The sequence below is a fragment of the Cyprinodon tularosa genome, unplaced genomic scaffold (assembly GCF_016077235.1).
Source record: "Cyprinodon tularosa strain WSP-4 unplaced genomic scaffold, ASM1607723v1 ctg204, whole genome shotgun sequence".
Classification (NCBI taxonomy): Eukaryota; Metazoa; Chordata; class Actinopteri; order Cyprinodontiformes; family Cyprinodontidae; genus Cyprinodon; species Cyprinodon tularosa.
Window position 1 is genome coordinate 182808 of NW_024038751.1, and position 14867 is coordinate 197674.

Genomic DNA, 14867 nt, shown 5'->3' on the forward strand with positions numbered 1-14867 from the left:
TGAAGACCCCTGCACTAAGATATAGACATGATGGCTAACTATAAATTAAAACTGTGTTAAAGCTAGCTTCCAGTCAGTTTTTGATATTTTTATAACCTTCTAACATTGAAGCCAATAGAAAAAACAACTTCTTGGCTGTTTTTCTAATCTAAATCATCCGTTCCGGCAATGGAGGAGTGGCTCTGTAAAAAGCATTTAAAAGCCCCTTCCAGTGAAAATGGTCTAAAACACCAACTACAGTGTGATTAAACCTAGTAAAGAATTTAACCTCTGTCATCGCCACAAATAATATGCTGCAAATTATTAAGTTGAACTTTTGTTATTCACTGAATAGTTCTTTTTTTCACCACAATTTACCAATATATTCTTTAAAAATCCTAGAATGTGGTGATCCGGGTTTTGTATTTGAAAGGCTGCACACCACGTGAGACTTGATGATGATTGTGCATTATCTCCATAAGTCACTTTCATTTCACTAAAACTCTCCTGTGGTGTACGTCCTTTCAAATACAAAAACTAAACCCCTGCTCTTGCTCAAGCGGCTCCATTTCACACTTCACTCAGCTCAAACACCTTTAAACCAGAAACCACAATAAGTTCAGCGCTGTAATGTGCCACTTTAGAGATATGAGTAATGGCACATCCAAAATTTCAAGTAGATCAAAAAACTGGAAGTGAGTCAGGGACATTACTTATTAAACCCCATGTAGGGAAATGTTGGGATAAACTTTCACATTTTATTTATCGAGATTTTTACTCCGTTTTCTGTTCTCAGTTTAATTTTTTCCAAATATATTCAGACTTGTTTAGTGTTAAAATGTAAATCCATACTTTAAAAAAAATGTTTAGAAACCATTTTTTTTTTTGTTTGTTTGTTTTTTAAAGAACACAATAAGCCTTTATAATTCAGAGCTCTGAACATTTATTGACACCAACAGTTGAGTTGTGTAAAAGCCTTTAAAATGTTCTCATAAAGATGTCTGATGTCAGACTTTTTGGTGAACTATTTTCATGCTGATTTCTTAGGATTTATTTAAAGGGTTCATAGTGTCCTGCACCCCAACTGGGTTTACCTGAAACTTAGGAAAAGAACCCGACCCAAAGCGAGACAGATCCACCCTGTAGGTAACAGTGGGCATCAGGTGATAATTGTCATAATCATGCTTTGCTGTATGCCAAACCATCCTGAAGTGACTTGTTCTGATAGGAAAATAACTATTTTACTGTTATCCTTCACCATAGTTGCATTATCAAAAAAATTAATAAAAACAGACAAAAAAAAAAAATCTTTTTTGCTATTAGATCAAATTAATGGTGGGACTTTTGTCAAATTCCCATAGTGTTATTATGCTTCTACAATAAATAGAATATAGATTTTATTGTATATGGATAGTTAGTGCTGTTTTAGAATGAAAAAAATTTTAACGAAGCATAAAGTCTTAAAAAAACTACAACTCTCGTTCCAAATTAATCTAATGTGAACTTTTCCTCTTTACAACAGTCTTGTCATCACAGTATCCACTAATACAGGGAGCGTATAAATAGCTGATGACCTTTTCTGAATGTTTTCCTCTTTCTTCTCACCAGGACTCTGACTAATAAACCTGCTTCCTTAGTTTATAATTAAACTTATCTTGACTTAAAGTAGCGTTTTCCAGGGAGACGGTTGTGACCTTCCAGACAGGTCACAACCGTCTCCACACATGCTGCAGTAGGAGATGAAGTCCTGCCAACATATTTGTCATAACTAATAAGTATTTAACAAGGTACTAATTTAAAATAATATATATATATATTTATAATAACAAATGTATGGACTCTTAGCATCCTTCACTCTAGTGTTTGTGTCTAACTAACGAGTTAAAGGCTTTAACTATTTGGACTTTATGAGGAAATGGCTTGCAAGAACATACAGAACTGTGCCAAATTTTTAAGCTAATTTTATTGGTTTACGTTTTCCTTCCGAGTCGTCAGACTTTTTTGAATTTTACATGTTTCTCTTTTTCATTTTTGCTGCTTTTCTGAAGATCTTAAGTCCTCATCATGATAAGAGCATCCAAAAATGCTTATAGCAACATCTAAGAGCTAATTATTTCAGCTAATTGATTCAAAAAGTACATTTATTTATTATAGTCATTAAATATTTCAGTTGTTGGTTTTAGTAATTTTTATTATGACGACTTATATTATGACTTAATATGGCTTGTCGAAAAAAAAATAGAAACCTACTTATGTACTGAAATGTATCCATTTATTGTATCACATATGCACTCAGTACACAGAAGGGATATTTGCTTTGAATGACTTCAGCAATGCACTTTTATCCATCTCAAAAGTCCAGGTAAGATGCTTCTAATGTCACTTGTTCAGATCTGCTGGCCATGTTCTGTATACGTTTATTCCCCCCTCTCCATTCATATCTAATCTATTGGTGGACTCAGTCTAACATTGTTTTCTATGGTCAGTATTGAAGCTTCAAGCAAAAATCGACCCCTTCTCATTCTCCTCCAAGCATTTGATTGGGCTTTGCTTCTCAAGCCTTGTGCTGTTTAAGCAATCATCTACCACACTTTTTAACTACCATTCTTTTGTTTCACTATGTCACCCATTTTCTCACCTACGATGTTTTGTAAATCCAACAACATATACTCCATCCATTTTCTACAGAAAATAGATGGATCAATAAAAATAGACCCAAGCAGGTTTGGAAGGGGTGCTGGTGCCTACCTCCAGCTGTATACTGGCCAGAGTCGGGGTACACCCTGAACAGGTTGCCAGTCCATCGTAGGGCAACACAGAGATAAACAGGACTAACAACCATTCATGCACACACTCACACCTAAGGAGAATTTAGAGAAGCCAATTAACCTAAAAGTCATGTTTTTGGCCTGTGGGAGAAAGCCAGAGTACCCAGAGAGAACCCACGCATGCTCAGGGAGAACAAGCAAACTCTATGCAGAAAGAGCCAGAAACATGGATTTTCTTGCTGCAAGGCAGCAGTGCGCATATACTACTTTTATACCATAATAGTTGGTAATTAAACTGTTAACCTCAATTCAGTTTGCAGAGCAGCCCGTCACTAGGGTTTTAGTAGGATGAATGGATCTGTCATGATGGGTTTAACTGACTTAACCCACATGCAGAACACCACAGGAGACTGGATAAAAGTTCAACAGTTTATTTGTATAAACACACAGAGTAATAGATTTGCACTAGTTCTGGTACAGGTCCGGGACTGGATTCACAGACTCCTTCTGCAGAGAGGGATAGTTTGGTTAGCCAGGTAACTATGATGTCTTGACAGGGTTTGATTCTGAGTTGTACCTGATGAGGTTCAGACTGATCGGTGGAGAGAGGGAACCGGTTGGGTCCAGAGACTGGGGATTCAGCAGAGAGCTTAGCAGCGGCAGAGCTTAGCTTCAGGCTAGCGAGGTTCAGACCTTGAGTTGTACTCCAAGTTCTCTCCTGAGAACAAGTGGAGAAATTCAGACTGAGGATCTTCAGGTTTGGCTTCTCAGAGCAGGCAGGCAGGTTTCCAAACATGAGCTCCTCCAGAGCTCCAGACTTCATTCAGGTTTTCCTAAGAGGCAGAGAAGACAGAGGCAGGTTAGAATCAGAGTTACTCTCCAGAGCAGACAGAGATTCTATGTCGGCCTGAGGCTCAGGTTCTGCTAACCAAAACTGGTCAACACTCAGGCGCTGAAGAGAAGTCAAACCGCTGCTTATATAGCTGGTCTCCTGATGAGATGAATCAGCCTCAGGTGTGCAGGTGGCTTCAGCTCAGGAGACCCAGGGAGCTCTCTGCTGGAGAAAGGTGGCAGACCTCCAGATCCCAACAGGATCTAATTCATATTCATTTAATTAGTCCCCATTTTTCAGATTGATTATATGGCCTGTAAAAGGCCTGTACTTATATAGCACCTTTTTAAGTCAGAAGACTTCAAAGCGCTTTACACTACATTCAGCCATTCACCAATTCATGCACACAGGCTCAGTGACAGAAGCCAGGCTGCCGACTGGCGCCACCAGACCGTCTTACCACCATCAGTAGGCGATGCAGGTGAAGTGTCTTGCCCAAGGACACAATGACACTGAAAGCTGAAGCTTAAACCGTCAAGCCTTTAATTTCAGGGCAAACTCCTACACTGGCACCACTGTCACCCAGTTCTTGTTATTGATCATCTGATCCACCTGCATTAGTCTGTATTTTACCAGCCTTCAGACCAGTCATCAGTACCAGGTCATTTGAAATGTAGGTGAAAAATATTCTAGGATACTTATGCTCCGACTACCTGATCCTGATCTGTTCTGCCTCTTGACCTCTGAGCCTGTCTGTTCCTGTCTGATCTGTTTGCCTGCTTGTGTAACAACCGAAACCGCCTCCTGACCTGCCTGCTTTCATCCAGCCTGTAAGCCCCACTGTGTACTGTACCTGGAACAGGGATCTAACTCTGACTTGGATTCTCCTTCGCCGCCTCACCCAATCTCTGACCTCCTGGCTCTGACAAACCACCACATCACGACACCGACTTCGGCTTTGGCTTCGCCCTCTGGATCGTCCTTTCTTCATCCATCTACCAGGTTCTGATCTCCTGGAATAAACAGAAACAAATGCTAAATTAAAAACTAATAACTTGAGCATTTAATTTTTTGGCACGTTGTTTTTTTCCAAACCAAATAAAAAACAACATAAATATGTTGCCCAGAAGCTAGTAAGGAATCAAAATAAATACAAAATAAAGTGATACTATAAATGTGCTTTTATAAAACTGGAGCTCCTCTGAGTAACTCCCTCATAATCACATTTAATCACTTGAGGAATTGGGGACAAAATAGTAAACAAAAGTTGGACAAAGAAGACAGGTGGTTTGAAAGGGGTGTGAAGGAAGCCATTTATGTTAAGAGAGAAAAACCAACTTTAAATAGAGTGGGTGGATTCAGGTTTCAGCTCTTGAAAACTTATAACGCAGCTTAGAGTTGAATCCTTCCCACTATCACCTCAATCCTCATTGACCAATAAGGTGGTCAAAACATCGCTCCTGAAAGCCAGGCCAATAACGTCCATAATGATTTGCCATTAAACAGGTGTGGGCCAGTTTCGGTTTAATTTGCAGGCCAACACTCACCTTAATGACTCCTCATTACAAAGGGTGGACCTGTTTTTTTCAGTTCAATTTGCAAGTTTTCTAAGCCATAACAATGCTTTGTTAGGCTACCCTATAAAGCCTGGAGCTCCATGCTATCCAGACATTTTGAAGTGAGAAAGCTTTCTGGATGGGGAGCGAAACGTCTTCACTTTGAGGCGGGAGAAAAGAGTATGTCAGACTGACTCCATTAGTTTGACTTTGTTTTCAACATTCATGACACTTGAGCTTGCTTTGGTCAGGTCTGTTCCACTGCTTGGTTTCGATGTGTGTCAAAGACAAAGGTGAGCTCAAACTTACAAGAAAAACATGCTTATGTTGAAAAAAGTTTGTTTTATTTTTTGTTGGATATCACAAAGTAGAATAGATCCCAGCCCTACGAGTACCTCTGGTTGGGAACCACTGTCCTAGGGCACCAGCCACAACAACATTTTAGGAACTCATTATCTACCTTACACATATTTAGATTGTTTAAGACAGATATTGTCAACACATTGTCTGAAAACACAAAGGAAGAAGAAAAATGCAGCATAATCTAATTTTAAACTCATCCGTTCCAAAACATGTCTGGTGACGCATTGTTTTGTATGCATGATGCAAATGTATAGTACAGGGTGTGTGTCTGTCTAACCAGTATAACTGGAAGGCTTATGTGCTCTGCACAATTGCACAAAGATCATTCAGCAAACTTAACTCTGGACACTCACAATTTCTATCGTTTTCGCTATCATTTGACAAAGCCAAGAAAATCGTAAGTATACCATTGTCTTTGACGCTAGTAATTTCAAAAACTGGATCCTATCGGTTGACGCTGAAACTTTGCTTCTGCACCAACTTTGCTTTTGGGGTATATTTCATAGAAATGTTCTTGTTGAAATGGAAGTTTAGGAAAATGGACATACAGGAGAACACAACAGGATGAGTAGATCAGTAATTCCTCTGAAAATGATTAGTGATTTAAGTAACAAAGCTGAAACTTAAAGCATGTTCAACAAAAAGTATATATTCCTTATGTTAAAAACATTCAGAATGGATGGATCACCACAAAGTCATCATAAAGGTAGATTGGCACATCACTGCTTTTTTGCTTTCCCCAATCGCTCTCTTCTCTCTACTTTATGTTGCTTTTAAGGATAATGTAAGGATGACCTATGTCTGTTATGGGAGTTTTAAAATATTTGTAGTCTTAAAATACATTTATGAGTAAAACTAGACCAGACTAGCAGTGCTTCAGCTTCAGGAGACATAACAGACACTAATCAATTTGCGTTTATTCCCTACAGAAAAAGCGTCAGCCCAATATATTGAGTTGTATTGTCTAGAATCAACTATATGGATGGCACAAAACAAAGGATGCCAAACACCATTTCTTTGGTTGATTAATTATTTATGGGTGGACAAATTTGACCAGGCCAAGTTGGATTCGCCCCAGTGGTAGCATGCATTTCTGTTTCGTGGAGAAAAATTTGCAGCTTTTCTTAAATGTGTGTGTGTGTATGTGTGTGTGTGTGTGTGTGTTTTTTTTTTTTTTTTTTTTTTTTTTACAGCACCTTTTAGTGTTGCTGGCACATTAAGCTGCAAATTTTAATCTGTCAAACAACTATAGAAAAAGATTTAGGTTGGTTTTTTTGTAATTTGATAAAACCTACAAAAACAGTTGTTTTCTAAACAAATTTATAAGGAATATTATTATCACAAAAACAGTGACATGCAAAAGCATTTGACACATCAGTCAGCTAAGAGATGTATTATTGTTAATACAGACTATTTACATTTAGAGACCAGTGCCTCGTTCTGTTGGAACATGTTTGAAGTCAACCCCAGCAAGAATAGGAACTGTTTTGAAAGAAGCTAATAGGGATCTTAATTAAACAAACCAACAACAAACTGTATTAAGATTTAACAAATACTTGGTTTGATAGGATGATTTGATGGAGAAACTTAAAGAGGCCGTATGCAGAGAGGAGAGTGATGCCAGCTCAGAGGACGAGACCAACCACAGCTCAGCCTCATCTGGATTCAAAGAGAAAGGTAACGTCATTCTGTACATATTAATAATTAAAACAACTGTATTTCATTTAGGTTTAACTAGAAAAGTTTGAATTAATTTAACACTGTGCTCTGCAGAAGATGATGACAGACCAATGGAAGCAAGTGCTGCAACAGGCATCAAGAAAAGTAAAAACTCATGTTTCACTTATTAATCCTGAAATCACATTTGTCTTTTTTTTCACATTTTGGGTAAAAAAAATCTTTTGTTTTTTCTTGTTTTAGATGATGCTGGGTTTATTTTGGCATTATGTGGTGATGCAGGTTCAATTGTGACTGGATCCAAAAACATCTTAATTCCCCAAAAGGAACATACACATTTTTCATCCATGCTGTACGACTTGTGTGGTCGGCACATATCTGTTATTAACCTGCTCGGCCAACAAGACATTATAGATATTGAAGAAACAACCCTAAATAAGGGAATTAATGCCTTTCTTTTGTTGATCAAAAATGGTCACCATGAGAACCATTACAAATCAGGGCTGCGGTGGTTGGAAAAAAACTTTGGCAGAGAGTCACTGCCTTATGTAATGACAGTTGTGACTCGTAGTTTAGGTGAAAAATGTGAGGATGCACTAAAAGATCTGAAAGCCCACGAGAGCTTTGCTGAAAATAGATACCACGTGTGTATAAGGAGTATGTCAGAGGCAGAGGAGATAGCCGAGCTGCTGGTAAAAATAGAGATTATGGTTTCTGAAAACAATCCATCCTGCTTTACGGGCCGGATACGTGGTGGAAATAGAGAGCAAAAAGAGGATCTGGAGCCCGAACATCATGGATACAAGTCAATGGAGCCTGCAGTGCTTAAGGGAAACCAAACTGGTAAAACATAATTGTGTTCTTTGATGAGTTAATAATTCTGTACATTTTTTAGAGCAGGAACCTTTTCAAGAACCAGGAGGGGCATTTTTTCTCCTCCCCCTCCACTATTACTGCAGGAAATGCAATTAGTTCAGAGTATCAGTACAAAGTTATATGGGGTAGGGGGAGATGACTTCTTGGATTGAATACAGCTATGAGGTGGCATTGTAAATGGTTTAATAACCCAAGCCTTCTGGTTCAGTCATCTTTTAGTTCAGACTGATTATCCTTGTTTGCATTATTTTAACCCAGCTAGCAATGGATATCCCAGTTTTTTAAAGTTCTCATTTAAATCCACCTTTAAAATCCACGAAGCTTGGTGGAAATACTTTATTGGAAAACTAATAACTCAAATGGGATGAGACCCTAGACATAAACAGGATGCTCAGATACATTTTGTTGCTTTCCTCTAAATGTCCAACGACGATGCATAATTTATCTCTTTTTTTCTGTATTTTGAGTCATAAATAAATGTACAACTAACACATTAGGTTGGTCAATAGAATCAGATTTGTCAGGAATTAACCCTATAAACTAAAACCCGGTTCTTCACTTGTGAGTGTTTGTTCTCCAAGTAATGCAAACAAAGAAAAAACATGTTTATATCTATAAGTATAACACAAAAATGTATGATAAGCACTCGATACAGAGTAAAAGGTTTACCTCAGTGCATCAGGTCATAAAATTTCCCTCTTTTTATCCTCAAACATCAATCTATCAGGGTGTTACCTGCACATATCAGACTAATCTATGTGCAACAGGGAGCTGAACTCCACACACACACCTCACACAAATAAGGTAGTAAGTTCATCTAACAACAAACAAACATGAATGGTTTTCACTGTGAAGTGACCATCTAAAAGAGATACAACACAAAGCCAGCCAGCTGGAAGTTAAACAGCCAGCATGACACAGGATGCAGTATTTTAAAGATGTGCAATGAATAACTTAAACAAAAATGAACATTTTAGAAGAAATTAACTCCTCCACTTGTATGTAGGTTCGTCATAATGTTGGACACTGGCACAGTTCTGTGACAATGACTTCTTCTCTGCTTTCTAATTAGACCGTTTCATATGTACTGTAGGATTTTTTTTTTTATTTGTGGAAAAGCAGGATAGAAGTCAAAAATGCAACATAAGTTGAATTTCCATTGCAGTTATTTCATTACATTAGAAATACTATTTAAAACTGCACCTGAACATGTTTGTTTTTGCATTAAGTCTTTAAAACTACTTGGAAAGCCACAACTCTAAACACGTGAGACATATCCATATATTAGCCACAGCTCTAGTGGTCATCATGCTAATTATCACAAACTAAATGTCTCCTCACTAATCCAAATGCGTCAATCCATCATCCTCCAACTACTTCTGATCATCTTCTTCATCTTTTTACCAGGATATAATGTCCATTTGCAGATCACATGACTCGTGTGATGTAAGAATAAAAGAAAAAAAAGTATTTCCATTCCAGTTTTTTGAAATATAAAAATTTTCATGTGACCGTCCCATCGCAGTGTAAAAATTTGTATCTAAACATTTTTCAAAATTGCACTTTCGTAATTACAATTTGTACATTGGTGACGGTTAATGAAATGCAGCTAATTCCCAACACAAATTGGGATATCTGGTCACCCTATCTGTACTCCCAATTTTACAAGAATAAAGTATGTGCATTTATGTTGCACAATGATGCCAGTAAGGCTGAAGGCTGTCCAGATTCAGGACAGCAGTCCAGAGTTCCTTTCCCACCCTACTTAACATCCTTACTGCTCATAACTCGAAAATAAAAGGATGAGGATCCAGGAACAGGACTTAGGAGCTATTATTTGATGAATTCAGATAGAGCCTAATGGTCTTTTAATATTCAATGAGAGTTGATATGAGTCCCCCAGTGGGACCAGAATGTTCTCACTGATCACCTGGAATGGAAATAGCATTCCCTATAAACAATCTGCCCTCTTTATGAACACTTTCTTATTCAAGTTTTTCTGTGTTCAAGCCTGGAGGTGTGTTGCAGTCTACTTCAGTGCAGTGTGTCTAGTCAAGAAAATACTTAAAAAACTCTCTGCTTCCTTTAGAGGTATTACCAAAACAACCTGCTGTGGCTGTATCCATATTCACTCGTTTGCAAAACATTTGCACTTTGCTTCTCTCTTTTTTCCAGTGATTGTAGGACTAATTTTTTGTAGTTTTCTCATGCATGTATTGATTTTTGTTTTTGTTAGACCACTTTCTGTAATTATAAGCTTGGTTTTGTGTTAGCAGCACTTGTTCCTCTCAGCATACATAGAAAAGACATAACAGACAACTAAAAGACATAATAGTGAAACTGTATGTATGAATAAGTAAAGTAAGGTTGATGCTCTATGAAATATATTTGAAAATAAATGTTTCACCAAACCCTAAAAAAAAACAATCTATAGAACTATAACATTATACTAACTGGTTATTATTGTTCACTCAAAGGACAAGAGGTAGAGATGAGTGCAGCTAAACGAAAGGTACTGATAAGCCTTTCTGTTTTACAAATATTTTATGTGGTATTGTCAGCTAAAGATATTTATGAAGATTTTTGTTATCTCAACAGGCTCCAGCTAATAAACAAAGACCAGCATCGCCAGTAAATGATGATGACAATGCAGCAAATAAGACAGGTAAACATCTTCAGGATGAACATAATAGCATCATGTAGGCGTATCATAATAAAAAATCCTTTGTATCCAAACTTAACCTGATTCTGCTGTAAATTTATTTTGACTTATGCGTCATTCTTTTCCCGTAGGACGCTCAGACAAGAATTTGGGACAAAATATTGAAAAGGTATGAAGCTGGTTAAGTAATTTGTGAACAACTGACAGGTTATGAATAATTTGCTGATTATTTGCCATTGTTACTCTACAGAAAGTAAAAAAAGATGATGGAATCCCTCAACACAGCCAACATCAGACAGAGATCGAGACATTGCTTAACAGACTACAGCTAAAAGAAAAGTTTCCACGGAAAATGTCTCCAGGAGATTTTCTTCACATTGGTCTACCTTTAACACCGGACCATGACATGTCTGAGAAAAATCTGGCGTATTCTTTTCTTCAGAAGTTGATAAAGTTAGATCATAGAGCCAGATACATTCCTGTTAAACAAGAAAGTCTTCAAGTTACTCATGCAAAACACGTACCTGACTCTGATGGTAATGATTCAGATGAAAATGACTTAGACTATTTTTTGAGCTCCAGTTCAGAAACAAGTGAGCCAGCTCAAACTCATATCCATCCAATGGATGTTCAGATGGCAGTGTTTCACTGCTCGGACAGCTACCTCAGGCAGATCATGGTGACAAAGCTTTCACAGTGCCAGTATGCTTTACCTTTTCTTGTTCCCGACCCATTGACAATGGAGATTGAGTGTCCTCTTTGGGCATTCAGACAAATAACTAAAACATGGAAGGAAACCAAAGGGGATTCACACACCACCACAATGAATATTCAAATCTGCAATGCCAAAACACCCTTGGTATCTTTTTTCCGCCTGGGATCACTCTCAGTCTCTAAGTCCCAGTTGATGAACTCTTTGATCAATGACCGCCACAGCACATTCTTCCACAGACACAGTCCTGGTAGCACCAAGACTCGCCATTTATTAGACGGTGTTGCTGAAATTACCTGGTACTGCCCTAATGGAAAACCCAATGATGCCTTCAATAACTGCATCGCTTTCTGTAACCTTCATGGCGATGCTGTGATGATTGAAAAGCAGCGTCAAATACTGACTGAGATGTCATCGATCAATGTTGTGATGGTAAACAATCTGCAAAAAGATGACAAGAGTTGGCCAGTTATATCAGCCCTACTGAGGTCCAAAAAGCCTCTGATTTGCCTCCTTGTTAAAGATGACTGCAAAGTAATGGAGAGCAAAAAGGGCAAATTCAAAATGGGGCTCAAAGAAAGGAACCAGGCAGATGTTTCTAAAGAACTTAAGAGAATCATTCAAGAACTTTTGTCTTCAGATGATCCTTTGATTTTGAAAACAATCTTCCAGCTCGAAACCATGGTTGAGAACACTGGGATCCAAGTGGATGAAGTTGATGATGTGTGCCAAAATGGAAAATTAGCTGCTGTGGAAATAGTTAACTTGCTACCAAAAAATAATATTTTAAGCATTAAGGACAAGTTTCTTCCCTGCCAAGGCCATTTGTGGCATGTGTGGTGCAAAACAAACAAAGAACTCCACCGTCTCACAGGAAACATTGAAAATGACAAATCCCAAAAAGAACAAGAAATGACTAGAATCCGAGAGAAACAGTGTGCTGCTTCTTGCAGTAATCTGATGAAGCTGTTCACTAAGAGCCTCTTCACACTCCCATTAAAAGACAAAGAATATTTCCTGAAATGGACTCAGATCCTAACAGATGACCTCTCCACAGATGCTACTTATTCAATCTTTCAAAGCTATGACCGGAAGTGGTCTGAGGTCCTGGCTTTGAAGAACAGGCCCAATAAACCAAACAATTTAGAAAAAGAGGAAAAAGAGCTTGAACGCTTATCAAAACAACTGCAGTCTGCAACATTTGGCTTGGAGCACATTTTTAGAGAGATGGGACAGATCTATGAAGCCCATAATGCAATCTATGGAGAGACCAGAGAGGGTGAGTGGCGTAGATACCCTGAACTGGCTGCATGTCTGCTGATCTCTGGACATCCTTTGGAATTGATGGATGGGGATGCGGGTCATGTTCCTTTGAAATGGATCTCCAGTGTTTTGGACAAAGTTAAAATGCAACTGGGAGACCTAAAGGTGTTTGTGTTGTCAGTTCTGGGCTTACAGAGTAGTGGCAAATCAACAATGCTGAATGCCATGTTTGGTCTACAGTTTGCAGTGAGTGCTGGGAGGTGCACCAAAGGGGCCTTCATGCAGCTGATCAAAATATCAAAGGAAATCAGGCAAGACTTTAACTTTGATTACTTCCTAGTGGTGGATACCGAAGGACTTCGGGCTCTAGAGCTGGAAAGTTCCACTACTCCTAATCATGACAATGAACTGGCAACATTTGTTGTGGGAGTTGGAAATTTGACTTTAATCAACATCTTTGGAGAAAATCCAACTGAGATGCAAAATGTTCTGCAGATTGTGGTTCAAGCTTTCATGAGGATGAAGAAAATTAGAGTCAGTCCAAGTTGCGTGTTTGTTCACCAGAATGTTACAGATGTTGCTGCAGCAGAGAGAAACATGGACGGAAGGAGACGCCTTCAAGAAAAACTAGACCAAATGGTCCAACTAGCAGCCAAAGAAGAGGACTGCGATGTCAGTTGCTTTAGCGAAATGATTGAGTTTGACATAAAGAAAGATGTGCACTACTTAGCCCAGCTCTGGGAAGGAAGCCCACCAATGGCTCCCCCAAACCCAGGTTACAGTGAGAGCATCCGAGAACTGAGGAAACATATTCTCTCCAAAGCATCACGGTCAAATGGGATCAGTCTTTCGCACCTTAAGGCACATGTTCAGGACCTGTGGGAGGCGCTCTTGGATGAAAACTTTGTTTTCAGTTTTAAAAATACACTAGAAATGGCGGTGTACAGAGAAATGGAGGTAGAGTATGGGAACTGGACTTGGCACATCAGAAAAGACTTGTTGACTATTGAAAACCAGCTATACAACAGAATAGAAAACGGAGACCTGAACAAGCTTGATTTAAGCTCTATTAGTACAGAAACAATCAAAACATGTGAGGAAATCAAAGAAGAGATGATTAAATATTTTGAGAATGAGGAGAAAAAGGACATTTTGGCTCAGTGGAAAGGCCGATTTGAGAACAAACTCAAAGAGTTTCATGATGAACAAGTGAGAGAAGTCCAAGGAAAACTGCAAGGAGTGATTCAGCGAAAAAACACTTTGAAAAAGATGGACAGTATGAAGAAAGGGTTTGAGGAGAAACTCCTCCAGAAGAGCAAAGATATCAGTGAAAAGCTAAAGGACAAGGCCAAAGATGAAACTGAACTCAAAAAGGAGTTTGACTCAGTCTGGGAAAACTGGGTGCTTGATTTAACAAAAGGTTTAAAGCCCATTGAGGACATCAACTTGGAAAATGATCTGTTCAGTATCCTTAAAAACCTTGGTATAGAGGAGAAAATCATTAAAGAATGCAAAGATAATGGGAGATATAAAGTTATACCAAAAATTGATGACTATTCGAGTTATTTAAATAACTTTAAGATGCAAAAAAAACAAGGAAACCACTCAAGAGAGTTATAAAAAAGAAGACAATCTAACTAACAAACAAGCAAATCCACTTACTGAATTGAAAACCTTCTGGAAAAGTGTTACATTGAACCGTTCAAACACACATGAAGCTCTGTCCAGTGATCAAAGACAGATCAGGGAAATGATTGACATGGTTGCAACAGAGTCTATCAGTAGAATAAAAAAGAAACCTGTAGAAACTAATGGGTACCAATTAACATATCTGCAAGAAATGGTCCATCTTGTCAAAGGAGAGGTGGCCAAATTGGAGTCATATGCTTTCAGAAAGGAATTCACAGTGGATCTTATTCTGCATGTTTTTGACTTAGTCAAGGGTTTGCTGCTTGAGTCCCAGGAGAAGTATAGAAATAACAATGATGCATTCATCTATCTGGAAAGCAAGAAAATGCATTATTATAATATTTTCAAAATCTACGTCAATGGAAACTCCTCTGCTGTTGTGCTTGGCGAAATGATATGTGAAAAACTGAGACCGTCTATCATTGAAACTGCTTATACTAAGACTGCCATGGCTCTCGCTGGAGAAATGAAGTGTAATGTCCCAGCTTTT

General features: G+C 38.3%; 1 protein-coding gene across 5 annotated transcripts; it reads left to right on the forward strand.

The window, feature by feature from the left end:
* The first annotated feature begins 5795 nt into the window (after positions 1-5795).
* On the forward strand, positions 5796-14325 carry LOC119783433 (interferon-induced very large GTPase 1-like). 5 transcript variants are annotated; one of them, XM_038284952.1, is made up of 8 exons: positions 5796-5895; positions 7067-7175; positions 7260-7322; positions 7419-8018; positions 10529-10563; positions 10650-10716; positions 10845-10882; positions 10964-14325. In XM_038284952.1, exons 2-8 carry the CDS (start codon positions 7076-7078, stop codon positions 14306-14308), a joined length of 4248 nt encoding a protein of 1415 aa, XP_038140880.1. In that variant the 5' UTR covers positions 5796-5895; positions 7067-7075; the 3' UTR covers positions 14309-14325. The 5 variants fall into 5 exon arrangements, with proteins under 5 accessions (XP_038140880.1, XP_038140881.1, XP_038140882.1 ...); XM_038284953.1 differs by having other exon boundaries at positions 7272-7322; XM_038284954.1 differs by lacking the exon at positions 7419-8018.
* Positions 14326-14867: the final 542 nt, after the last annotated feature.